Source organism: Pleurodeles waltl, chromosome 5, assembly GCF_031143425.1.
Source record: "Pleurodeles waltl isolate 20211129_DDA chromosome 5, aPleWal1.hap1.20221129, whole genome shotgun sequence".
Lineage (NCBI taxonomy): Eukaryota > Metazoa > Chordata > Amphibia > Caudata > Salamandridae > Pleurodeles > Pleurodeles waltl.
The window spans coordinates 116,259,503-116,286,711 of NC_090444.1; the positions used below are offsets into that span (position 1 = coordinate 116,259,503).

General features: G+C 47.1%; 1 protein-coding gene across 4 annotated transcripts in view; it reads right to left on the reverse strand.

Annotated features, from left to right (window-relative positions):
- Positions 1-27,209, reverse strand: part of NCOA1 (nuclear receptor coactivator 1) — a 722,334-nt gene that overhangs the window by 184,502 nt on the left and 510,623 nt on the right. For all 4 annotated transcript variants that reach the window (XM_069233763.1, XM_069233765.1, XM_069233764.1 and 1 more), the window contains one exon: positions 4,568-4,671. In XM_069233763.1, the coding sequence (XP_069089864.1) occupies positions 4,568-4,671 (104 nt within the window). The remainder of the gene's footprint in view (positions 1-4,567; positions 4,672-27,209) is intronic.

Consider the following 27,209-nt stretch of genomic DNA (forward strand, 5'->3'; position numbering starts at 1 on the left):
CTGCAACCGCAGGCACCAAAAAGCTGCATTACCGGTCCCTTGGGTCTCCTCTCAGCACGACGAGCGAGGTCCCTCGAATCCAGCGACTCTGTCCAAGTGACCCCCACAGTCTAGTGACTCTTCAGTCCAAGTTTGGTGGAGGTAAGTCCTTGCCTCACCTCGCTGGGCTGCATTGCTGGGAACGGCGACTTTTGCAGCTACTCCGGCCCCTGTGCACTTCCGGCGGAAATCCTTTGTGCACAGCCAAGCCTGGGTCCACGGCACTCTAACCTGCATTGCACGACGTTCTAAGTTGGTCTCCGGCGACGTGGGACTCCTTTGTGCGACTTCGGGTGAGCACCGTTTCACGCATCCTCGTAGTGCCTGTTTCTGGCACTTCTCCGGGTGCTACCTGCTGCAGAGAGGGCTCCTTGTCTTGCTCGACGTCCCCTCTCTCTCCTGGTCCAATTTGCGACCTCCTGGTCCCTCCAGGGCCACAGCAACGTCCAAAAACGCTAACCGCACGATTTGCAGCTAGCAAGGCTTGTTGGCGTTCTTTCGGCGGGAAAACACTTCTGCACGACTCTCCACGGCGAGAGGGATCCGTCCACCAAAGGGGAAGTCTCTAGCCCTTTTCGTTCCTGCAGAAACCTCAGCTTCTTCTGTCCAGTAGAAGCTTCTTTGCACCCGCAGCTGGCATTTCCTGGGCATTTGCCCATCTCCGACTTGCTTGTGACTTTTGGACTTGGTCCCCTTGTTCCACAGGTACCCTAGATTGGAAATCCACAGTTGTTGCATTGTTGGTTTGTGTCTTTCCTGCATTATTCCTCTAACACGACTTCTTTGTCCTTAGGGGAACTTTAGTGCACTTTGCACTCACTTTTCAGGGTCTTGGGGAGGGTTATTTTTCTAACTCTCACTATTTTCTAATAGTCCCAGCGACCCTCTACAAGGTCACATAGGTTTGGGGTCCATTCGTGGTTCGCATTCCACTTTTGGAGTATATGGTTTGTGTTGCCCCTATCCCTATGTTTCCCCATTGCATCCTATTGTAACTATACATTGTTTGCACTGTTTTCTAAGACTATACTGCAGCATATTTTTGCTATTGTGTATATATATCTTGTGTATATTTCCTATCCTCTCACTGAGGGTACACTCTAAGATACTTTGGCATATTGTCATAAAAATAAAGTACCTTTATTTTTAGTATAACTGTGTATTGTGTTTTCTTATGATATTGTGCATATGACACTAAGTGGTACTGTAGTAGCTTCACACGTCTCCTAGTTCAGCCTAAGCTGCTCTGCTAAGCTACCATTATCTATCAGCCTAAGCTGCTAGACACCCTATACACTAATAAGGGATAACTGGGCCTGGTGCAAGGTGCAAGTACCCCTAGGTACTCACTACAAGCCAGTCCAGCCTCCTACACTGGGGACCTAATTTGTTAATATTATTTAATTTTCTAAGCAGTCGCGGACCCCCTGAGGAGAGTTCAGGGACCGCCAGGGGTCCTTGAACCACAGGTTGGAAATCACTTGTCTTCATACTCGGACGAAATACAGAATTGCCTTGGCTACCCTTGTTGATGCACCAACAGCATCCTGCCCTGACACACTGGTTAGCCAGCGCACTGGAGAGAGTGTGACGCACAGCCACTTGATGTCAGTAGGCAGAGACGCATGCGCAGTGTGATGCTACTTTTGCAGGCTTTATGCTCTGCAGCTCCAAAGCTTTACATGCGGCCATCCTCGTCTCTCGACTGCACAAGAAGCATCATTCCAGGTTTAAAACGAGCTCCCATCCAAAATATTTTTTGCACAGGAGGCTTTTAATGTTTTGGACTTTCAAGTGTACATCCTTCCACCCACTTCTCCTTTACAGAGGAAGGGTTGGTGCTGCTGGGGTGGAGTGGTTATATCGGGAGAGGAAGGCCAACCCCCTTCTGTGAGGTCACTTCCAGGGCGGGGGTTCCCTTTCATATGTACCCCAGCTGCAGGGATCGTCCTCTTTAGGTGAATCCACCCTACTACTTACCCTTATTGACATGTTTATGATTACTCATGTACCACAAGTGTTGGGATGTTTTATTTTCTCCTGTTCTGCGCTGCAGGTGGAGTTACAGGGCGATCCAAAGGTGTTTGGTACAAAAAGCAACCACAAGAAAGAGCCCACAGGGGGTTTCATGCCAATATTCGGAGAGTCCTTACAGCAGGACCCTTGGATGAAAGTGACGGCACCCTGTTAATCCCACAGGCAGTTGTAAGCCTGAGCAACTGGGGACTTGCCTGGTAACGCTCTGCAATTTCACAAGTTCTCTTCCTGGACTATGGGGTCCACATGGGGGGTGAACCCCCAAAAGTCCAGCACCAAATGTTGTGTATTCCTGATGGTCATTGGCCTATTAGGCAAACAGACAGTTTAGGTCGTATTGTCTCTGGCTGCCCTTGGATTGCCCCGAAGTTAACACATTACCTCATCAAATAAACCTTTAACATATTTTTCTACAAACCAAACTGGTGTGGTCACAGTTATTCACCTGTAGATTTTTCCTCTGCATGTTTTTACAAAGTGTGTGTGTGCTTGGCTATGGGATACTATGACTAGTCTCTTTTTTTAAGACATCCACGATGTGATGGGCAACATACAATATTTTACAGACTGTTTCCCTCTATAAATGTATTTTCTCAAATTCTTTGCCCTGAAAAAGGATGAATGGTATTCACGCCAGAAGCTCAAAGAAGCTATGTGAATCGTGCTATAACATTATATAGAACCAATAAATACTGTAGCTTGTGAGAAGGAGAACCAACTTTTCTCATTATATATGCACCCTTAGTTAGAAACACAGTTTTAAGGTAAAAACGTGACTTTCAAAACATACATGTATTTACAGATTTCTTTTTTCTAACTAGCCCGTTTTAGGCCTCACCCTTCTTTCTCAGTTTCTCTCTATTGTAAAAGTGTGTTTAAGCTATTAGGTGCAAAGTATGTGCTTAAAGTACACCACATGATCCAGGAGCTGTGCCGTAAATGGACCCAAAACAGAAACATTTAACAGACTTTAAAAAAAGTTAAAATACACAAGTTGCCATAGCTCTAGCTAGAGTTGGAGCAGTAAAGGGCAGCCTAACCATGTAGCGTTAGAAGGTTGAGTGAAGAAAGCAAGTATAGTTAGTTTACATTTAGATGGATGTAAAACAGATGAACTACCTCCTCCCCCAACAATCCTAAGCACAACATTCCAAAATAGGTTTGACCCTGGGTCACAGAAACTGATGCTTTAATCTGGTGGCCATCCACTTCAGATTGCCACTACCTTATCAAAGCCTGTTCTGCAGTGCTAAGTGGGTGGCCCCTAATGCCAGGCTTAGGAAGTCAGAAACTGACAGAGTGAAAGAGGGGCCAGTTTGAAAAAAAATAAGTTTTTCTTTTTAGGGCCAACCTGATAAAAAAAAAAACATAAGGCCCCAGGAAGGTAGTACACTTATAGGGATGTCTCTTAACCACCGATCAAGGTGGATAGCATGCATTACCTACAAAGCCCTCCATCTTTGCTTCCAAGTTAATGAAAATAAAAACTACAACTCACAGGAGGACAAAGAGATACTATAAGTACGTTATACCTAGTCCCAGATATCCTTAAGAGAAAATCCACAGCAATTAACCAATCTTCTCTTGCAAGGCACCAAAGCTCAGAGTCTGTATTCTAGATTTCAAACTCAACCCTAACTTATTATCCGTAGAAAAGAAGTGAAATGCATCTGTTCAGTTTGCACCTTGACGTGTAATCCAGTTCTACCCCCCACCGTCCTTCCCACAATGTAAATAAAGAAGTTTACTGCCTTCAGCAAGCAGGTGCCAAATAGCAAAAGAGCCAAAACACAATCGACATTTAGGAACAACTGAGTGCGCCCATGTTTACCACAACCGTTGTGGTTTGATTTGCACAACTTCAGAAACTCTAGTTGTCGTTTCTGCTGGTGTAAATTGTCTAGTCAAAGTAGAGTTGGGTTTCCTTTTTCCTGACATCAATTAAGAAACCTGTGGTTTACTGAGACCTGTGGATCTTCCCGTACGTCACTACCTGTTCTGTATGTGGTGAGCGCTGGTGATTGCCATCCAGTGTTTATCTGAAATTCAAAGTTTGGGAGACGTATGGACCGGGCTGTCATGCTAGCTTGTGACACTGCAGAGGTCGGGATTTCTTCAAAGGCAGACCGGTGAGTTGTGCCATCGTTAGACTCTGCACAACTGGATAAAAACAGTAAGGTCCTTCGGCACAACCATCCATACCAATGACACACCATAAATATCTTTAGCCTGATTAAACATTTTACTTTCGCATTTAGCGACATAAACCATTACCAAAAAAGCTAGCTACCAAAACTCCTAACTACAAAACCTCTACTTCTCCATACCATCTATAATCAAAGACACCCAATAGGTGGAAATTCTAGAATTGAACTAAAATAGAGCAGAGACAAAAAAAAATAGGGCTTTGTGCCAAAGCTCTAGGAGGAGGTAGTGTGCAGATTTTGATAACAGAATGTAATGTTAGGTGCTGGCGAGAGACGCTCCTTACCTCCAGGAGAAGAGGCCCGAGAGACTCCTTCTCTATCACCCCTTGGCTACTGGAGGAGATGTCAGCTTTCTGGACTTCATCATCTGCAGCTGCTCTGGCTTTTTCTGCAAAATACATTTTATAAAATATGTTATACATCTATATAACCAGCATTTTAAAAGTCATGAAATATCAGACTGGTAAATGTTAGGCAATAAGCTTGATACAACACAAAAGCTTTATTTCTGCCCTCACGTGTGGCGTTAGCATTGATCTAAGTTATCACCACAATCCAGTGAATAAGGTGCTTACACGACACACTTGAGGTCACTGAAAGAATAATACTGGATCAGGACCACACACTCAGAAGACCAGGAGTGCAAGCTACATCACTCCCAGAGTTGGGTTCCACAGAAGGACCATCACTCCCAGAGTTGGGTTCTACAGAAGGACCATCACTCCCAGAGTTAGGTTCCACAGAAGGACCATCACTCCCAGAGTTGGGTTCCACAGAAGGACCATCACTCCCAGAGTTGGGTTCCACAGAAGGACCATCACTCCCAGAGTTGGGTTCCACAGAAGGACCATCACTCCCACAGTTAGGTTCCACAGAAGGACCATCACTCCCAGAGTTGGGTTCCACAGAAGGACCATAAACATTGTAAATCATGTGAGCCAACTCTGTGGCCTTCAATGGATTTCCAGTACCGCTCAGCAAAAAAAGCCTGGGCTCCACACAACGGATTCATAAAAAGCTATCAGGACCCAGGCTTGGGTATGTGGGATAAAGGGAACCAGTGAGCCCAAAGACACCGCCGTGAGGCAGTTCCTGTTAGCTTGAGGATGCAGAAACAATACTCCTTGCTCAAAGAAGGATGCAACAAGATACAAAGCAGACAGGAATGCATGCAGCTGACCATTTAGAAACAAAGACACATCACAAAGGATGCACACTTCCACTTAAAGGCTAAGCGTGGCTCAGTAGGTTCTAGTGGTTGGTGCTGCCGTGCCTAAGTGTCTAAAGAAACAGGACTAGACCATGGGCTTCAAAAGAAACAGCACACGTGTTCCGGGGTCTTATACTGGGCAGACATATGATACAGTACGTGGTCAGAGGGTGTAAAACGATACCAGACCATGCAACTCAAAGGACAGCTGGACAACATACCGGGCCCCTAACAGTTACAGAATAAACAGGCTATATTGTGTACAAAGCATACTATGAAGAGAGGGGAATTCTGGGTGAGTGACGAACAGGTGCTCAGAAAAGTGAAGTTAGACAGATTTATGAAATAGCTCGATCCAAAACATAAAATGGGTCTTTGAGAGATGCAGCAAAACAAAGGATTTACCAGGTGGGAATGCACACACCATTCTGTCAATTGTTTGGGGCAGAGAAAAGGCCTTTAGAAGGTTTTGAGTGTACAGTGTTGATTATGCAGGATGGCGTGATCAAAAACTGGCATCCCCAAGCTCTTATGGCATGGCATCCTCCCAGATTTAATGTCCTAAAAGCACTCTGCACACAAGGCTGTGCTTTCACTGTCCAAAGAAGGGCATGACAGGCAGACTCCTGAGTGGGGGATATGGAATTGGGATGAAGAGGCTGAGCTGAAGGGTGCCTGGCGCTAGGCCATGCCTCTCTATTCTGCAGGAAGAATGAAGGAAAGCCACACTGGTAGTAATAAATATACACTGACATACCAGTGTGTGGGAAACGACCACACTCACAATGAAATCCCCAATGGCAGGCTTCAGGAGGTAAAATCCAAGTTAGTGATCTGAACTAACTGAACATAAACCAATCAGTCTGAACTAAACCCCATGTGAAGCAGACTGGTTAACTTTCTGCAGGGCCACTCCACAGCTTTACCCCACATTTCACCAGCCAATAGGAGGCTTTTTAGGAATCAGGGCGGGATAAGCAGTCAGCCCTGGTATGTCAGTCACAGTGCGTGATGTCACCACTGGCACTTTGGTGACTCGAGCTCCAGATTGAGAATGAGTGTCAGTATCGCTCTGGACAGGGCCACACCCACTCAAAAGCTGGCTCTTCAGATTTTCCTAGCCCCTGAGCTACATGTCACTATCATTTGCTACTCTTTCCTTAGGCAAAGGCTGCGCTTTATAAATTATTGTTACATTACGTTCCCCAGACTGAAGCTGCCAAAAACAGGAAGCCCACATGAACCTAGCGAACAGACACAGGGAAGGAGGAATTTCCAGGCTGAATCTCTGCGGGTTTGCAGAAAGCATAAAAAGTGTAGATGCAACCAGAGTTTTATATTCTAAAAACAGGCATTAAACGTATTGCCCAATATGCACCAGGCACCAAGGAAAAAATGTGCGTATGCAAGACAAACTTTGTTGTCGATAGCTTTGGTTCCCAGACACCATCGAGGGGTGGCTTTGGAAGATCCCTACACTATGAGAACTGTGTGCAAAAAATTCAAACTGCATCACCTGTAGAGCGGAAGCGGGACCTCGTAACACAACGTCTGCAACTGGAATGTGACATGTTATAAACAACTTTACTAATGCCCTTTTTTTAAGAAGCACAGGATACGAACATAGAGTGGCATTCCGACGTAGTGGCAGTAAAACATCACATAGTCAGTCACAGGTGATCAACAATTATATTATGTATCTTGCAGGTAGGAAATCATTACAACAGAAGCTCGAGGTTAGGTTATTAGTTTAGTTACTGCTTTTAGGAGTCCGTATCAGTGAGGAAATCAAATTCCCTAGACAGGTGCCCATTTCACATCAGACCGGTCCACATAAGTTAGATCTGGAGACTACACCAGTTTCAAAGCTCCTGGAGTTCCAAAGCTCCTGGCCCTATGACATTGTGGTTCTCAGTTTAAATATGCCCTCAAGGGAAATCCACAGTTTTCCCAAATTCTGCCAGCAAACCCATAACCAGGCCAGTTAAGTGTTTCATCACATGTATGTACTATTTTTGGGGATTTCCAATTCTGGACTACAATAGACTTGGCTACTAGGAGTATGAGTGATCAGTTTGCCCTGGCAAATCGAGAAGAGGCATTCTCCCTCATCACCTGTATAGCCCAAAAGGTAGAGTAGCAGGGCCAATGGAAGATCTTGTCCCAACATCTCTCTGATAATCATCTGTATCTCCCCCATGAAGGTTACCACTACTGGCAAAGCCCCCACAACCATCACATACGTTCCAGTGTTCCCCGCTGTCCGCAATCCCTCTAGAAGTGGTCAGGACCACCATGCAAGGCACCCAGCCAAGCTGGAGTGTAGTAGTGATGCATCATGACCCTTTATGCGTTTTCCTTGAAATGGGCTGGTCTTGTCCAGGCCATGGCCATGTGTAACCAGGAATGAAGAGTTCCAAGACCGCCTCCCACTTTCCAATGTTTGCATGAGGTTGAGTGATCAAAGTGTAACAAGTTGCCTCAGTTGAATACATCTTGGGTCAGGATGAGGTCTCTAGAGCCACCCTTTTTATGTTGGGGTATTAGCCCAACGGAATAGCTGGAATGATTTAATGTGGTCTGTTTTAGTCAGGTGGATTAAGGTATAACCTTTTACGTGGCTATGGACTGCACATGCGTGATCAAGGTTGTTTAGTATACGGAGGCAGTCTCGACTCCACTGAAAAAAAGTCTATCCGTCACATTTGGAGTTGGGAGGAATTCCAAGTAATGTGCGACTGGCATCAACACCGTGTCTCTACAGGCCACCAGACACCAATGGGAAAGTAGTCTGGTCCTATGAAAAGACCTTATCATGTTCCACTGGCCTCATGGGAACAATAGTATAAAATGTAAAGTATTCCTTTTCTACCACTTTTCTTTTCAGTTTCTTTAGACTCTCCTTCGATTACTCCAGACTGAGCAGAAGTTGTTGAGCCAGGGCATAGATTCATTATTTGGTAAGCCAAGGCCTCCATCCCCTACCAGACCACAATGAGTGGATTTTGGTCCATGTGGATGTTTAGAGTTCCATAAGAAGACTTTCAACTTCTGCCTAATAATTGTAAATATCCATGAATATTCATATGGAGGGGCTGGGCAACATTTAGATGCCTAAGGAGAAAGTTAATTGTATTTCTTGCCAATCTGCCAAACCAAGTAATCTCCAATCTCCTCCACCTACAGAACTGTTTGAACCAGATGTCCAACATCTTGGAGGGTTTTAGGTGTAAACATCCTTGGTTGTAGTAGTCAACTTGATGGCAAGATATAGAACCAGGTCCTGCACCCACTGGAAGCTGTGGTGCAGAAGTATAGTAAAGTAAATTGCGCCTGCGGCAATATTGTCCATTCTCTTAGATTTCAACTGCAATGTGCTTTGTGTGGAGCTGCAACATGTGCATGGCATCTCTTGAAACAGGGAAGTAGTTAGTGAGTCCCAATAAGGAGATCTGGTAGATACAGGATCTCCGGAGTCTTCAATGAACAATATACCAAAGTAACTCAAGTGTGACACTTATAGACAGCAGCACAAGTTGAAACTATGAATCTCACTACTGTCTGTTCAGACCTCAATCCCGGCCCAAAAATGGTTATTCTTCCATAAACAGACAATGCTAACAAAATGAATTAGCCGATGCACAAAAGCTATAACCGAGAGAAATTGAAATAGAATGGTAGGAGAAGGAACAAAGCTTGCTTGATCACTTAGAGAGGAATATTTGAACTCAGCCAACTATTTACAAATTATTAATGAACAAAAAATTTCTTTTGAGCACAGAGCAAAGCCAGTGTGGTCCAGATTACTAGACTTGGGCCTGGTCTAAAATTCATAAATGTAGAAAGAGGCTATGAGCAGCTCTGTAAAAAAAAAGCAACCAATGAATTGTTGAGTGACAAGCACAATGAGAGACTCAAACTAGAGCTTTTGCAACGTAGTGGAAGAATATCCAACGGTTTTAGCCATCTTTGGGCTCACAAAATGATTTCCTCACTTCAGAATGCCTGTTAGTAATTCACAAGAAGAGTTCAGCTGCTTCAAAACCAACATTGACATAGATTTATGTAAGAAATTGTCCACTAATGCACAGGGATCCCATCTCTTCCCTGTTTGATGAGGGCTCTGCCTCAATTTGTGGATAAACACAAAGACCAACTGGCCTGTGTCTTGAAGTAGGAGTTTGAAACTCGCTTCCATGGTGGGGACTCCCTCCTCAGTCTCAATGAGATTGAAGAAACCACAATGCAGCAAAAAAAATTAAATCGAAAGATATTTTGCATAATGACAATACCTTGCATCTGGATTACAGTTTGAAATTTCTTTACGCAATACAGAATGCGTCTCAATTCATGGACCTTTAAAATACGAGGTAATCAGATATATGCATACTCCTACATATTTGGAGAACACAGGTATGCAAACCCCTTAGCCTTTGGAGGTTTAAAAAAAAGACCACATATAAAAAACAAGCATTTGCAGTGCAATGAGTCTCGCCTTTGCTCGAGTTAGAGCTATTAGCGTTGCGAAGTCCTAACCCGACTTTTATTGCCACATAAAATGAAAAGTAATACAGTTTCACATAAGCGAGCCGGCGGCTGCCATGAGCATGAAGGAGCACAGAAAATTAAACAGAAGTTTGCCTGCAATCAAATGGATCGGCAAATGTGCAGTGAGATCGTGCTGCGTAGGAAATAAAAAGAAAAAGTAGTCCAGAAACCGTGCTGAAAACATGGAGCTTCGTATTTTTTCAGTAGTTGGTTGGTGCGCTCAGGGAGGGCTAAACACTGGAAAAGGCTTAAAGTAGGCATGCCTTTCACAAATAAAATCACATGATTCTTAAAAGGCAAGCCCACGCACCAACGAAACTGATAGGCGTGCAGTGGGCATGGTTAAAAGCCAACAGAGAGATTACAGCAAGCTAGAGCGCTTGCGCACTCTACCCTAATGATAATGTACTTTTTCTACCCACCCAAAAACCCACTCGTAAGTGGCACCTAAAATACCGTAAGGTTTATTTCTCCCAGACAGTACTCTCAACTAGTCCAGCCCTACTCCGTCATGAATATTAAACACTCTCTGCCACATCCACTTTCTGAGATAATGTGTCCACTGCAGTCCCAACAGGGTGGTCAATATGGCTTTCCTTCTCTTGACCTCAGGTTACTCTCTTCTTGTTTTACAAGTCTGCCCGACATAACTGGTCCCTCACAGAATCTCCCCAGCGTTAGTACTACTGCGAATACCCTGGGCTTCCAACTGGACAATCATGTCTGTAACCTATGACAACATGCTATTAACTACACAGTATCTGCAGAACCTAACATTTCATTTCTTCTACTAATTCACTGTTGTCTAATCTCTGTTTCCATCACACATGGGTAGTGGCAACCCGCACCCACACTGAAGTGCACAATGACATCTAATAATTGGCTCAAGCTCTCATCTGACTGGATCCCTCTCAAATCCCATATCTCCTCCAAAACCTGATGCATTACTGACAAAGTCAACCTTAGCACCTCAGCAAAGAAACACCTGCAAGGCCATAAAAATAATGTCCCCAACCAGGCGTTTATAAATCAAAAAGGACATACTCTTGAACAAGCCTTCCATTTTTTGCTCCTTGTCTGGATATTCTTGTGTGTAGGCCTCTAATCATCCCTCTTCAATTTGCTCATCAATAGTTTACCTGTTCGCAATCATATCCGGGTTAGTATAATGCACTCGAAACTTACGTAACATGCAGAGATGTTTTACATAGTGTGCTACCTACACTGCACTGATCTGTCTGCCTATTCCCATGGACTACCTGTTACTGTGTTTATCTTTCCTCTGACCTCGCAACTATGCATGCGCTTCATAAATGCAGCGAAAAAGAAGAATAAACTGGAGAAACCTGCAACCAGGTGCGGTGACTTGTCCACCTTGTGGATAAAAAAAAGCCTTCGATTTCAATCATCCACATTTGCAATTTACTTTGCTGAGTACCTTACACCACTGCCTGTGAAAAATAGCAGTTTTTTTCAACTCATATATATATATCCCATGCTCACGTGTTACCGGCTTATGAACATGAATGTAAGACACCTTAGATTGTGCTCATACTGAAGGACTGAAGGCCGAGATAAGGAGAGCACGAGGATGTAGAAAACGAGGGTGTACACACGGACGTGGTGTCAACAAAACACCAGAAGAAACAGGGGTGGCACCACGCACCCCTTAACCTCCCAAAGACAGCACAGCCTACGCCCCACCTTTAACCTCGAAATATCCTCATATTTATTTGTGAACAAAAGGTGAGTGGAAGAGGTGAGAATGTAAAACACACAAAGCAAACAGGGCTTCAAAGCCTGTTGTTTTCTGTCTGTGCGCCTGTCTTCTGCCCCACCCCCCCGCTTAATTTGTGCTTTTGTTTCCGGTGCTAAGCACCGGCACTTATTTTTTAGGGCCGGCGCTTAGTGTTCTGCCTGAAGCGTTTGCTAGGAGCAAAAGACACGTATGGGGAAGACGGAGGAAGAGAAAAACGAAAAAGCTTCACAAAAGGAGAAATTAGAAAGCTGACAGAGTGATCTGAAGGGCAAGGAGTGGCTGTAAATGGATTAAAGAGGCCTGAGATGGGTTCAGTATTACGCTGCCTCAGTATTCCGTGTTACCACATTTAATTGCAGCGGCCGCGTGTTTAGGAGGAGAGCTGTGGGCACCGGCACGTTTTTATTTACAAATTAAGCACTGGGCCCCCTTCTCTAGGGGTACCAGAGGGCACGCGAGGGATAGCGGCGGCCTGAAGCGTGTCAGTGGAACCATCCTGCAGGCCAAACCACTGAGGCCGCTCTCCACAAGCAACCTGCTGCAATCCGCAGTAATCCTGACATTGTATTCACACTGCCGCGCCCGAGTAAATACTGAGGGACTCTAAATCGGCAATTAGGTAAAATGTGAAAGATAATCTGGAGGCACTAGGAAGGGTTTCTAATAACAAACAACAAAGCCGAGCCAAATTCCCTTTCATTCAGGGTGTTGACATTGGCACGGCTGCACTCTTAACTATCAAGTGGAAAAGGCAGGTATGGCAAGACGCAGCTCCCCGGTGCAGCGGCATGCCAGGGACAGTAATGCGAGAGCCCAGCCTGCTTTTCAACTGGATACGGCCAAATAATTTAATGAAAGTATATACATTTGAGGAGCCGATAGAGTGGGCCAAGGATTCTCCACGTCCTCAAAGAGCCACATCGGCAGCAAACAAAACCGGCGTTCACTGCACCTTTCTCTCAATAGACTTTTGCAGAATGACGTCTCCTTCGACGGACAGCATGAACATCTTTTTGCAAAAGTTCGGAAGAGAGGGTGTGGCTTTGTACCACGATGGTGCACGCATAACTCAGCCCATCCGTCGTCTTCCCCACTATCCAACACCATTCTGGGGTAACAATCTGACCTGGCACCCCAAAATAACATTAGCACAGCTACTGCAAGAGAGGGGGTTGTGGTAGAAGCCCAAGGAAATCCTGGGAGGCCCGATTTGGTAGCAACACGGGAGGAGGTACGGAACCTGGGCACTCCCGTGATGGCGTCTGCACGGTGCCACAGCGGCTTCACTGCCTCATGGGGTGCAGGGGCAGCGAACTACAGGCTTGATCAGGCTGCGAATGGACGAATGAGCAGCAGCATTCGGACACCTAACGCCATCCAAAGGACGATGCAAGAGGGCGGTGGCAAAGTGATGAGCAAACAAGATGAGGGGGTGATGCCCACAACAGTCACCAGGCCTGACATTGACGTACTCCGCAAGCCGGCCTGCGCATGCAGAGGAGGAAGGACCCAAAGTACAGCCAACCACAGACTTCGAGCAGGCGGGTGAACATGGTAGGTCTGGCGAAAGGGTACAGAGGGTGTCCCGCAATTTGGCAACCTGGAGGAGAGCGAGGCCGGCAAAGTGGAGAGGGTAATGCCCACAACAGTCACCAGGCTCAGCTTTGGTGCCCTCCACGGGTCATCTAGGGCCCTCAATGGAGGAAGAGGCATGAGGCAGGACCTCCAGATTTGGAGCAGGCTGAGGCATCTGATGGACGGCGGGGCTACAGCAAGGGTAAAGAAAGAATCCTAACAAACTTGACAACACCCACAGCAGAGAAGCCGGCCACAGGAAGGCTGTGGCTGCAAGGTTCATGTACGGACAGGCCCTGCATTGATGGGACACCCTTCAACTCCCCAACCACCAGCCCCCTCACCATCTCTACCAGTGCCAATGACAGATGGGCAGGGATGATTCAAGGGGGCAGGATATACCAGGCCTGCAGCAGTGCAATAATGCTATGAAGTGTGTGTTGCCAAATGGGGAAAAGCCTGAACAAGCACAAAGCAGACAGTGTCATCTCCCAACCCCCTGAAGGCAGCAACTGGGGGGACAGCCGGATCCCCGAAGAACATTCCTGGCCTCTCAAACCCAATAACAATTACAGTGGTAAAAACAAACCAGAACACAAGACACAGATCAAAATGGATAAATACACCAAAGCTGCTCAGAAGGTGCAGGTGTCATGGCTGAGGGCTCCTCCCCAAGACTGAGGATAATTTATCCTCCTCCACTAATACAATACAGCAGGCCATTAAGGACATTAGATCCGCCCAGTGCTTAATTTGTAAATAAAAACGTGCCGGTGCTCAAACCCCTTCTCTTAAACACGCGGCTGCTGCAATTAAATGTGGGAACAGGAATACTGAGGCAGCGTAATCCTGAAGCCACCTCGGGCCTCTTCAATCCACTTACAGCCACCTCCTGCCCCTTCAGCCCACTCTTGCAGCTTTCTGCTTTCTCCCATTGTGACGCTTTTTCATTTTTCTCTTCCTCCATCTTTCCCATATGTGCAGTAAATGCTTGGGCAGAAGAATAAGCGCCGGCCCTCAAAACTAAGTGCCGGTGCTCAGCACCGGAAACAACAAGCACAAATTAAGCACTGGATCCGCCCTAAAGGGAAAGATGGAGGAAATTCAACTGGGCATGACCCTGCTGAGACAGGAGCTCCGTAATATAGTGGAAAGTGTCAAAGATGCCGAGATATATCAACAGTGAAGGATCAGGCCCAGAACATACAGACTACAAAACAAGGTCTTTAGATTACAAACACACTTGGGAAAAAAGGCTCTTAGGAATAGCTTTGCCTATTACAGCTGTCGTCTGTTTCCATGAGCTGCCCTCACAATTGAAAGATAATATTTAATCTAGAAAAAAAAAAAAACTTAGCAAGGGCGTAACCCCAAAGGACACCATATACCACCAGAAGTCTACTGTCAATCCCAGACCTGCCAACCTACAACTAACTTTTGCTGTGTGAAGAAGGGTTGTGGCCTTGAAGGGGTGGGGGGGGGGGTGGGGGGAGGCTCATGCTGACAGCTACCTAAAAGGCCCTCAGCCCTCACACAAATCCCCCCACAATCCCTCCAAAAAACAAAGGGGTAACCGAGGCTGCCGCAGATTTCCTGGGGTGGTTTCACACCCCTCAATGGACATCGGCTGCCTGCGCCCTGTGAAGATGAGCTAAAAAGCCACTTTGTGAAGTGGTTTCCAGCTTGCATTGCCTGCCACCGTGTGATTTCGGCTCCTCACCTGGTGACTGTGTAAAGGGAGCCGAAATCGTGTGACACACGGTGACAATGTGTGAGTTGGCAGGCCTGCAAACCTTAGTCAACCAAGCTTGTAGTCACAAAATTGACATATGAGCTGTGAATGACTATGCTGACTGATGTCAAATTAACATCAATGTACACCATACAGAGCCCAGTGCTTGAATGTGGACAAACTCTGCCACGGGGGGGCTTCTGAAACAGAATCACCCCGCTGGCTCGGCAGTGCAATTTCAGTTACTTTTCCATTGTAGTGCAAATTGCACCAAATGGTTATAAAAACACCAGCATTACAATCCAAAGATATCAATAATGGAGATAGGACTTCAGTCATGCCAGAAGCCAAATATCAATTGAATGAAATGTAATACACCGTTCACAGATGCAGTGGAGGTGGACAGTGGAGCTTCCATGCCACATTTTCTATGCAACCTTTGCAGACGTGCCACGGTAAAATGGGATTTCCACTGAGTTGCCACACAACTCTAGACTGAGGCATTTAGGGAGATCTGTTTTGAGGCTCGAAATCAAGCCAGTTTCGAAACTTCTAATAAATTCCTTTAGGAAGGCAAAAGTCTGCAACTTTGCTTTGTATTCAAACGAAGGCAAGGTGCATCTGTTTAAGGACGATCTGAGCCGCTTCGAGTTGGTCTCGTGGGGTCCAAGGATGATCCTTCTCGCACTTCCGGAAAGTGAGACAGAGTTGGGTTGGCTGCGGAAAGCGATGCACTAGGCGACCTCTAAACCCCTTAGTTTGAGCAGCAGCACAGTACAGTTTTGAAGGGCTTTGGCAAACGTTTAAGGGTTAAACCAATGTATGCTGAATTTTCATAGGGCTACGAGCAGCAGATGGGAGTAATCAATCTCTGTGCCAGCACAGCTGAAAATGTCAACGATAATGTCAAAGAAAACATTGTATTTATTCTCCATAAAACGCGAAAACGACTGACAAAGTCCTGTAAATGAAGTTCACGGCTGCCATGAGCATCCTCATTCCCAAAGCTAAAGGTTTGAAGCCTCTGCATCACACAGTGCATTTTGCTCGGGCGCATTTCATTGTTCTAGGCTCCGGGGAGAGAAGTGTAGCGCAAGCATTGGAAGTACATGCGGCGAGCGGCAGTGCTGGCTTCTGTGCTAAAACAACGCCCTCTGCCGATGCAACGGCGAAGGAATCGAGAATCTGTGGTTAGCATTCACCCCCTCTGCGATAATCCTACTGCCACCACAATTCAAGCACCTTAATGTCCTCCCTACATTTAATGAGCACGTGAGTTCACCCTAACGGGGTCCCAGTTACAGCTTAACCTTCAGAGAAGTGACTGAATTTCCTTGCAATAACTGCTCCGTGTTACCCAGGGGCTTTCAGTCTGAGGAGGTGCCCCCACCTGAGTGTGAGCTAGCGATGGTGGCTGTAGTGTGGGGGGCCCAGGCCCTCACGTTACAAAAATAACTGACGCAGACACAGTAGCATGGTCGTAGGAACTGGCCACGGGCACGTGCGCCCGGTCCTTTTTATTGGCAGGGCCTCCAGACTGGTGCCGCCTGTGTTGGGTGGGTGTGGCGTGTGCATGTAAGACCAGCCCTCATTGGCTGGTGTAAACACTGGAACGTGTCCAGCGGGACACTACAGTGGCCGCCCACAGCTCCATCCTGCTTCTCCATGTGGTCGAGAAGGCCTCAGTTCAGAGCGCACGCCGTAGGGCCGTTCTTCATGACACTGCACGACGAATATGCCGAGGCAATTACATTTCATTTAGTCGCAAAGGAGTCAGGGTGTCTGTTGTTGCGCATTCCCATCATCCAGTCGCAGTCAAATTAAAGCGCTTTGCAAATCACGGGCTGCTATCTGCAGCACTACATATTTTAAGAAAATCTAGAATTGTATAATATTATTAATTACCATCCGTTCCGATTACTCTTCTGCTTCCCATTCAGTGTTTCATTGTCAACCACGTGCCTTGATGAGCGTCATATTGTAATATTACTATGCAGTAGAAACTGGTCCCCATTTCACTGACTGCAGACATATGAAGGCATCTCTACCCTTATTGGCTGGGCCTGTGACCTGAAGAGTCTGCACAGACTCTGAAGTCGCTTCTTTGAACAACCGAGCCAGCCTGGCTGATTAAGGGTGATACCCAGAAACCGGTCCCAGGATGCTTGTTTCCAGTCCAGGGAGGACCTGGCCTGGCAGTTCGGGCTGGACTGTTCCCATGGGTAAGAGGGTCAAGACTGATTTGCATATGGCTGGGTCCAAACTGGGGTTTGGGGCATGGCGAGCAAACAAAAGAATTGAAGGATTAAACCCAGATAGATCTGTGACTGGGGTGAATGTTTGATTGGTTCCGCATTCTGTCCATCATTTGTGTTTCTTTGCATCCCTCGAGTCCTTGGCATGAAAGAAGATGCCATGGACAGCAACCCTGCCACGTCAGTGCAATCATTCCTCTGCTTGAAAAGCATCTCATTCCTCGATGGGTATCTAGTGACGTGCTACTGCTCAGAGCCCCCCACCCCTGTTTTGTATTATACTTTAGATTCATTAGGGGGCTAAGGTGCCCCTGGTAAAGTATAGGCATCAATTAAGGCGCCTGCTCACATTTGTAAGCGATGCTTCATTTAAAAAAAAGTGGAATTCTGTGCGTCAAAGTGTCACCGCATCAGAGCCAGGCACTTACGTTAATGGCCTAAAATGCAAAATTTCATTACACAGCTCTTCAGCTTTTCACCCTGAAAAGCATTTGTTATAATACCTTGGAGATGTGAAAGGAATACATTACCACAAACTCCTGCTTTTCATCGTACCCCATTAGCTCCCCCCTCAATCCGCCCTTTAAAGAGGCACCGAAAGAAACAGACGTCAACTGGTGCCACTTTCTGATGCCATCAAGCAACCAGTGGCCCACTCTGTGCGCAAGTGCTCCAACAACTTCTCTGGAGAGCTTTTGTGTCCTTTCACTGTGCGTTGGATGCCAGATTTGACATCTTTATTTTAACACTGCAGCCTGTCTATGCAGTAGAAAGAACAGAAGGAGCTAGCTAAGCTACATTGAGACGCTGCATCGGGATTGAACCCCAAGGCAGACCGCCTGCTGCCCAGGACACCGGGGATCACATCAGAATACAGAGGACTGAACCAAGAGCCATCTTAAGATGGCAGCATGGAAAAAGGAGTCTTGAAGGTCCACTGCTGCCATTCAGGACACAGGGCCGATAAAACCTGGGCCAGCATATTGTAAGCATTTTGAATTTGTCCTTCTGCAAGAAGACACTGAGAGGTCTAAAGGCCTCCGCCCTGTTTTGGTGCAAGGAAATAGCTGGAGTAATATCCAGTTCAGATTTTCAAGGCTGGGACTCGGCCACTGGATCCTTTCCCTAAAAGAGCCTGAACCACTTGCAATAAAATGGAAGGTGTTTCCCTGAAAGCCACTCTGATGTAGAAGGAAGCAGTGACAGGAGGGAAAGTAATGGCCGGTGTAAACCCATTGAATTATCTGAAGGACCCACCTGTCAGAGGTTATGGCCTGCCATCTGTTGAGGGAATGACTTAGTGTGCCTCCTACAAGGTGGTCCTGTGCCACTAAAGGCTAACTAAAGCAGCTTAGAGGCTGCGGCAGAAGGGGCAGGAGACTGGGAGGTTCGTTATCCCTGCAGACCTGGAAGCTCTCTGGTGGGATCTCCTACCACAATCCCAAAAGGACTGGGTTGCTTATTGCTGGGGTGGTGAGCTTTGGCATTTTCTACAAGCAATTCCCCTGCCAATGCTTTCAAAGGGGGGAAACTGCTGGGGATACTGCCTTGTGGGTGTGGAGAGACCCAGGGAGCACATTCTGGCTCTACTTTATTTGAAGTGCTCTCGCCAAATAGTCACATCAAAAGGCAAATCCGTAAGTTACACATGGATATCACTGAGAAGCCAGTCGATCTTATCCATGAGTTTCTCTGGAGCATTCTGCTAGTCCCAAATGCTCTGGTTCCCAAATGCTTCAACTCACTTCGAATCTTAATGTGTGGGTGCTGGGAGGAGGTGGCAGGGATGCAGAGAGTGAGTTTGGATTGATCCTACTAGTGTAAGCCTGAACCACTAGGATCATCGGGTTAGGGTGCTGCGTCAAAAAGGCAGGAGCAATTCTGTGGGATTGTTTCCGAGTGGAATGAAGTGGCGGGAGTGGTGCAGAGTACAGTGCAGTTGTGTAGAGTGTAATGGGGCAGAGTAAAGTGGTGTGGAGTGTAGTGGCACAGGGTGTAGTGGCACAGGGTAGACTGGAACAGAGTGCAGAGGCATAGAGCGGAGTGTTACAGAGTAAAGTGTATTGGCATAGAGTGCAGTGTTGCAGAGTGGCGTAGAGTACATTTGCGTAGAGTGGAGTTGTGCAGAGTACATTGGTGTGGCCTAGACTGGAGTGGTGTACAGTGCAGGAGCGAAGAGGGCAGTGGTGTAGAGTAGAGTGGCGAAGCAGGCATTGGAATAGAGTAGAGTGGTACAGGGTAAAGTAGAGAGGCGTAGCGCGAAGTGGCGTGGAGTAGTACAGAGTGCAGTGGCGTGAAGTGGTGTAGAGTAGAGTGCAGTGGTGTTGGGTGGTGCAGAGTGGAGTATGCATGTTGTGCTAGCACACTGCCGTTACAGACAACATATTTTCAATTGAATTGACCATTGCCTTTGCAAAGGCATACAGTCTTACTAATAAAACTATACAGTGCACTGACGAAAATGTGTGGAAATTGCATCATCTAGTTTAATGATTCGTTTTGATCATATTCAAGTATTTGTGTGCAACGTACTTCAGAAATAAGAAAAACATACTTCAGAAATAACAAAATATATTCTTCATTTGAGTTGATAATTCTGATATATTTTGAAATACTATTCTTCATTTGTGAGTTGATAATTCTGATATATTTTGAAACACTTCCGCAGTTCATTTAAATGTTGTTGTGTGCAAGAGAAAAACTCTTTCCTACCCCCAGTATCCAGCAAGATTATCACAAAAATTCTCTCACTGTGAAGTCAGAGAAAGGAAAGTAAACAAACACACTTGGAAGGCAACACCTGACATTTGACCTTGGTCTTTGAATGCACGGCAAATGTCACAAGGTAAGAACAAGATCTGAATCCCTGTTAACAGAAAGTGAGCTTGTGGAAGGATACAGAAAACATGGCTTAGACAACGAGAGGGACAAACTGAACCAGGAGAGCCTAAAGCCAGCCAGAAAGTCAGAAAGTGTGAGTTACAAAGCACAAAGCCAATGGTAATCAACGAGTGGAATGCATTTCTAGGTCTACTTTCTGAAAGTCCCCAAGATGTCTTTAGCAAACCAGACAGATGTGCTGTCTCATAGGCTGCGACCTAAAAATGACATACTTGAGATACTGGGAAGAAGTAAATTATGAAATTACCCAACTTTCGGTGTGAGACAACAAACCAATGCCAATTACCTTTCCTTCTGTACCACAGCCATTAAATCCTGTGTAAATGCATCTGGAGAAGTAGAAAGGCTTCCAGTGTAAACAAGAAAGAGTGAACCATGAGGGTAAATGCCTAAAGAGCACAAGTGTGTGATTAATTGCATCTTGGTCACACTAGGCGTGTGATGCAGTGTAGAAGTCAAATAGCAAAGTTCATTGAAAGGAAAGTCAACCAATGAGTAAAGTGGAGCTGACGAGTGTTTGACCCACGTTCCATCTTACACTTTTTACTTTGCTAAATACACAAGGCTTGGTCCCTTCTAGTTGCTCATTGGTTGGGTAGTCCATGATGCTGTCCACAAAGTCTGACTGGTGGCTGCTTTGGATGTTAACTAGGGGCAGTGTAATCACTGCCTTGTTCTTTCGCACCTCTGCCCTCACTGCGTAGGCCTATGAAGGCAACTATAGGGAGAGAACATTAAAAGCATTAAAGAATTCTGTTTACTTTGTGTAAGTCTGAACAATTGTTCTTCTATCCCGAACAACAAATAAGGGTGGGAGAAGTGGCGAATCCTGAGACGTTAGAAGGACTGGAAGACAGGATGACGTAACTTCCGTTACCTTTGGTATCTTTTTAACTTCACTTCCGTGACATTAGCAGTGCACATGTCTGCTCTGAACTGGTTAAAAGAGTGCTACACGGAAAGAGAGGGGGGGTTCAAGTGCATTCTTTCACCTCACGTTGAATAGGCCCCGACACAGGATATTATGAAATAAATGCCCCCGACCAAACAATACATGAATTAAAGTGGGGCAGGGTGCACACCTTTGCAGATCGCTACCTCCCCAGGCCTCAAAATGAGAAGTTGCACATCAAGGCTGCTCCCATTGCCGCCGCGAATGCCTTTTGTCCCTTCCACAATAGCCCACGAACCTGATTAATGTGAAACACGTATAATTTCAAGAGCGAATTACACCGCAAGCTGCAAGAACAGCACTCCCTGCACGGCGGCGCGCCACTGAGAGCCAGAACAACAATGCAAACGTGTCATCTCCACATTAAAAGAATCCAGCCTCCTCGAGCTGGAGCCTGCCTGCCGCCCCTCGGAGCAGAGGCCGCTGAAACCTGGCCCCCCAGACTGCCCGTCCGCGAGACGACGGGCTTCGTTCTCATTCTCAAGCATCACTTTGGACTTTAGGGGCTTGGAGTGCGCTGTGCTCAGTTATTTCAAGGCAGTTATTTTCTACGACAATCCCTGCAGTTAAGAGGGTCTGACTCAATGGTACCAGGTGGGACTGGCGCTATGAGAATCCATGCAGTTATGGGGGGTCTAGCGCTATGAGCATCCCTACAGTTATGGGGGTCTGGCGCTATGACCATCCCTACAGGCAAGAGGGTCTGACTCAATGGTACCAGGTGGGACTGGCGCTATGAGAATCCATGCAGTTAAGGGGGGTCTAGCGCTATGAGCATCCCTACAGTTATGGGGTCTGGCACTATGAGCATCACTACAGGCAAGAGGGTCTGACTCAATGGTACCAGGTGGGACTGGCGCTATGAGAATCCATGCAGTTATGGGGGGTCTAGCGCTATGAGCATCCCTACAGTTATGGGGGTCTGGCACTATGAGCATCACTACAGGCAAGAGGGTCTGACTCAATGGTACCAGGTGGGACTGGCGCTTCGAGAATCCATGCAGTTAAGGGGGGTCTAGCGCTATGAGCATCCCTACAGTTATGGGGTCTGGCACTATGAGCATCACTACAGGCAAGAGGGTCTGACTCAATGGTACCAGGTGGGACTGGCGCTTCGAGAATCCATGCAGTTAAGGGGGGTCTAGCGCTATGAGCATCCCTACAGTTATGGGGGTCTGGCACTATGAGCATCACTACAGGCAAGAGGGTCTGACTCAATGGTACCAGGTGGGACTGGCGCTTCGAGAATCCATGCAGTTAAGGGGGGTCTAGCGCTATGAGCATCCCTACAGTTATGGGGTCTGGCACTATGAGCATCACTACAGGCAAGAGGGTCTGACTCAATGGTACCAGGTGGGACTGGCGCTATGAGAATCCATGCAGTTAAGGGGGGTCTAGCGCTATGAGCATCCCTACAGTTATGGGGGTCTGGCGCTATGAGCATCCCTACAGGCAAGAGGGTCTGACTCAATGGTACCAGGTGGGACTGGCGCTATGAGAATCCATGCAGTTAAGGGGGGTCTAGCGCTATGAGCATCCCTACAGTTATGGGGTCTGGCACTATGAGCATCACTACAGGCAAGAGGGTCTGACTCAATGGTACCAGGTGGGACTGGCGCTTCGAGAATCCATGCAGTTAAGGGGGGTCTAGCGCTATGAGCATCCCTACAGTTATGGGGTCTGGCACTATGAGCATCACTACAGGCAAGAGGGTCTGACTCAATGGTACCAGGTGGGACTGGCGCTATGAGAATCCATGCAGTTAAGGGGGGTCTAGCGCTATGAGCATCCCTACAGTTATGGGGTCTGGCACTATGAGCATCACTACAGGCAAGAGGGTCTGACTCAATGGTACCAGGTGGGACTGGCGCTATGAGAATCCATGCAGTTAAGGGGGGTCTAGCGCTATGAGCATCCCTACAGTTATGGGGGTCTGGCACTATGAGCATCACTACAGGCAAGAGGGTCTGACTCAATGGTACCAGGTGGGACTGGCGCTATGAGAATCCATGCAGTTAAGGGGGGTCTAGCGCTATGAGCATCCCTACAGTTATGGGGTCTGGCACTATGAGCATCACTACAGGCAAGAGGGTCTGACTCAATGGTACCAGGTGGGACTGGCGCTATGAGAATCCATGCAGTTAAGGGGGGTCTAGCGCTATGAGCATCCCTACAGTTATGGGGGTCTGGCACTATGAGCATCACTACAGGCAAGAGGGTCTGACTCAATGGTACCAGGTGGGACTGGCGCTATGAGAATCCATGCAGTTAAGGGGGGTCTAGCGCTATGAGCATCCCTACAGTTATGGGGTCTGGCACTATGAGCATCACTACAGGCAAGAGGGTCTGACTCAATGGTACCAGGGGGGACTGGCGCTTCGAGAATCCATGCAGTTAAGGGGGGTCTAGCGCTATGAGCATCCCTACAGTTATGGGGTCTGGCACTATGAGCATCACTACAGGCAAGAGGGTCTGACTCAATGGTACCAGGTGGGACTGGCGCTATGAGAATCCATGCAGTTAAGGGGGGTCTAGCGCTATGAGCATCCCTACAGTTATGGGGGTCTGGCACTATGAGCATCACTACAGGCAAGAGGGTCTGACTCAATGGTACCAGGTGGGACTGGCGCTATGAGAATCCATGCAGTTAAGGGGGGTCTAGCGCTATGAGCATCCCTACAGTTATGGGGGTCTGGCACTATGAGCATCACTACAGGCAAGAGGGTCTGACTCAATGGTACCAGGTGGGACTGGCGCTATGAGAATCCATGCAGTTAAGGGGGGGTCTAGCGCTATGAGCATCCCTACAGTTATGGGGTCTGGCACTATGAGCATCACTACAGGCAAGAGGGTCTGACTCAATGGTATCAGGTGGGACTGGCGCTATGAGAATCCATGCAGTTAAGGGGGGTCTAGCGCTATGAGCATCCCTACAGTTATGGGGGTCTGGCACTATGAGCATCACTACAGGCAAGAGGGTCTGACTCAATGGTATCAGGTGGGACTGGCGCTATGAGAATCCCTACAGTTATGGGGGACTGGCACTCTGAGCATCCCTAGAGGTTAGAGGGTCTGGACACTGGTATCAGGTGGGACTGGCAATATGGGCATCCCTACAGGTAAGAGGGTGAGCCACAATGTCAACAGGTGTCATTGGCGCTATGAGCATCCCTACGGTTACGAGGGTCTAAAAATAGCCCAATAGGTATGGCAGTAAGGGGTCCCTGCTTCTGATGTAATATGCTGTTGTCCATCTTTAGCAAGACTATTTGGCCTTGAACAAGAGTGTAAAACGTTTTGAGGGCCAATAGAATTGATTCATATTCCTAATAATTGATATGACAGACCTGCTCTTCCTGCATCCAGGTACCGTATTTAGTTATGTGGGTGAGGTGTGCTCCGCACACCATAAGTGAGGCATCTGCAGTGATGGTCCCCTATGGTTGAGGGTCCAGAAAAGGCCTGCACAGTTATACATTTTTCTTGTTCTCCCAAAAGAGAGTGCACTGGGTCTATCAATACTAGATCCTCCCGTTTCCCCTCTGCTTGTGACCATTGCCTCCCTAGACCCTCTTGCAGTGGACGCATGTGCACTCTTGATATACACAAACCCATCATCCCCAGAAACTTCATTACAGTCCTCACCATAAGAGGACGTGACTCCTGAAAAAGTATTATCTGCCTTCATTGATGAAGCGCTGCTGCATTTTGGCCTGAACTCTCAGTCAGGCTTGGTGCCTGAGGAGGATAGTGGTACTGATCGCTCTAGACACAGTATGTGCAGAGTCCAATGCTCAATGAATATTTGCGTTTGAGATTATCTTTCCATCTCTGAGACGCTCATGGCTCCTTTTGCAATAGGCTTTGGGAAGGCGCTTAACTAACTCCACCACTTCCTCCCAGTGAAGACGATCATACCTTAAGAGTAGGCCAACCAACAGGCGATCCTCCCCTGGGTGGCTGCCTCCAGAGCCACAAGCTTCCCAGCCACACAGATCTTCCTGCTCTCCCTATCTGGGGAGGAGCATCTCCTGTTGTCTGCACTGAATCCCCTTTTTCTGTCCGTATGTGCTAACAAAGAGTCTGGCAAAACCTGTCCCCTAATCAAGACTGGGTCAACTGGGGCTGCCTTATTCTTCTTTTTGATGCATAGGGTGAAATAATTAACCTTTGACCAGGTCTTTAAAATATTATGTGGTAAATGTCACCATGCTGCTAAGCACTGGTAAGCACTGCACAGATCTTGCGACTTTGGAGGTGGTATCAACTGAGAAATGTTGTTCCTCTACCACATGTAGTTTTACCTAGTGGTGCTGCGTCATTCTTTATAGAAGTGCAGGCTACATAGTGGGGGGAGTCTTTAACAGAACATGGCTTCAGATCTAGATCATCTTGGGGAATTGTATATTAGTCCTCCCAAGAATCATTCCCATTCCCGGGTCTCACAAGGTCATAGTAGGGATCCTGTTGAGTGTAAACGCTCCCTTGGTATGAGTCAAAGCAGTCTGACTTGCAAAAGAACTGTGGCGACTGAGGTGGTCGCAGAGTACGAGGCCAAGGAGGGCTGGTGCTTTGTGAGGCCTAGGACGTGGTGGTGAGTGATCTTCGGGGTGACAGGCTGTGGTGGTGGACTGGTGGCCTTGTCTCTAATATTTCTGGAGATTGGATAGGACTGTAGTTCCTCTGATAATTGTTTCTCTTATTGGGAACCTAAGGCGTGTGTTGTTGGTCTTGTGGGATGGCCAAGCTGAGACTTTCCTTGTAGGTGAAAATCTTCCATTGCCTGACATGGGGCATGTCAAGAAGCTCTAAATCGAGAGGGACCTCACTTGACTTTGTTCACTGGGATGAGGCCTGTTTCAGGACCAAATGTGGTGTAGGTTTCAGAGTCTGTTTTGAAGCAGATTTCGACTCCGAAATAGGTTCATCCCAGGCTTGGGGTCGAACCAGCATACATAGGTACCAGGCTTGGGGCCCTTCACCTGAGGCTTTTTGGAGCAGGTGGGGGGTCTGTCGTGGTCTACAGGTCTCAGAGCCTACAGCTGGGCCCAAATGTCAACGCTTCAGAAGGCTTGCCTCAGGGTTTGATGCCTGACTCTCTTGGCCTCAACACAAGGGCGCTTTCAAGGTCAGCCTCCGAAAGGCTGATGCTCAAGCAAGTGAGGAATGGAAGCTGTACAAGAGGTTTTTATTTTGGGGGGCAACGGGAGTCCTTCCTGCTTTTTCCCTTCCAAGATGTTGCAGAACAGAACCTCTGGGCTTTGCTCCCCCCTGCACCCGCTATATTCCTGAAGACTCCCAACTCCAACCCTTGGCCCCAATGAAGTCCTTCTCCAATGAAGGCTGAATATGTTTGTGTTTCAGGTGTACATTGATGCTGAATTTGGATGGGGGCCCAGAATCTATTACGTCAATACTAAATGGTCTTGTTGAAGCTGAAAATTTTGCAAGCCGCACAGTTCAAATCCTCATGCTCAGGAGACAAGAAGATCTTGCAAACATAATGCTGGTCAGATCAGGAGACTTAAGTCACACCTCGTGCAGGACTGGAAAGGTTTTCTCTCCCAACAGTCATTATTAGTATGACCTGGTTCTCGAAAGCTGCGCTGACGTCGCTTGAAGCGGAGTCCAAACACATTTGCTGCTCCGGTACTGAGATCTTCTGTCACTAGAACTGAATCCTCAGTGAATGGCACTGAAGGTCCCGTTGATGACATTGTCCAACCTGGAGCTTGCACTTTAATGCCTGAACGCGAAGTGAAAAAACACAATCTCACGTGGAGTGTTTGTCCTGGTGCGTGATGGACTAAGGGAGGAGTCACAGGGTATTCGGTGACAATACTTTTAGAAAGAAAAACAGCTTGCAGATGTTCTTGCCCAAGTCTAGCAGGCAGGAGTATGCAGAACATGTGAATCTACAGGCAAATATGGTGTGAACACATGCTTTAGGTTATGCATGAGACTTCATGTGTGATTGGAGCTGAATGGTTTGGG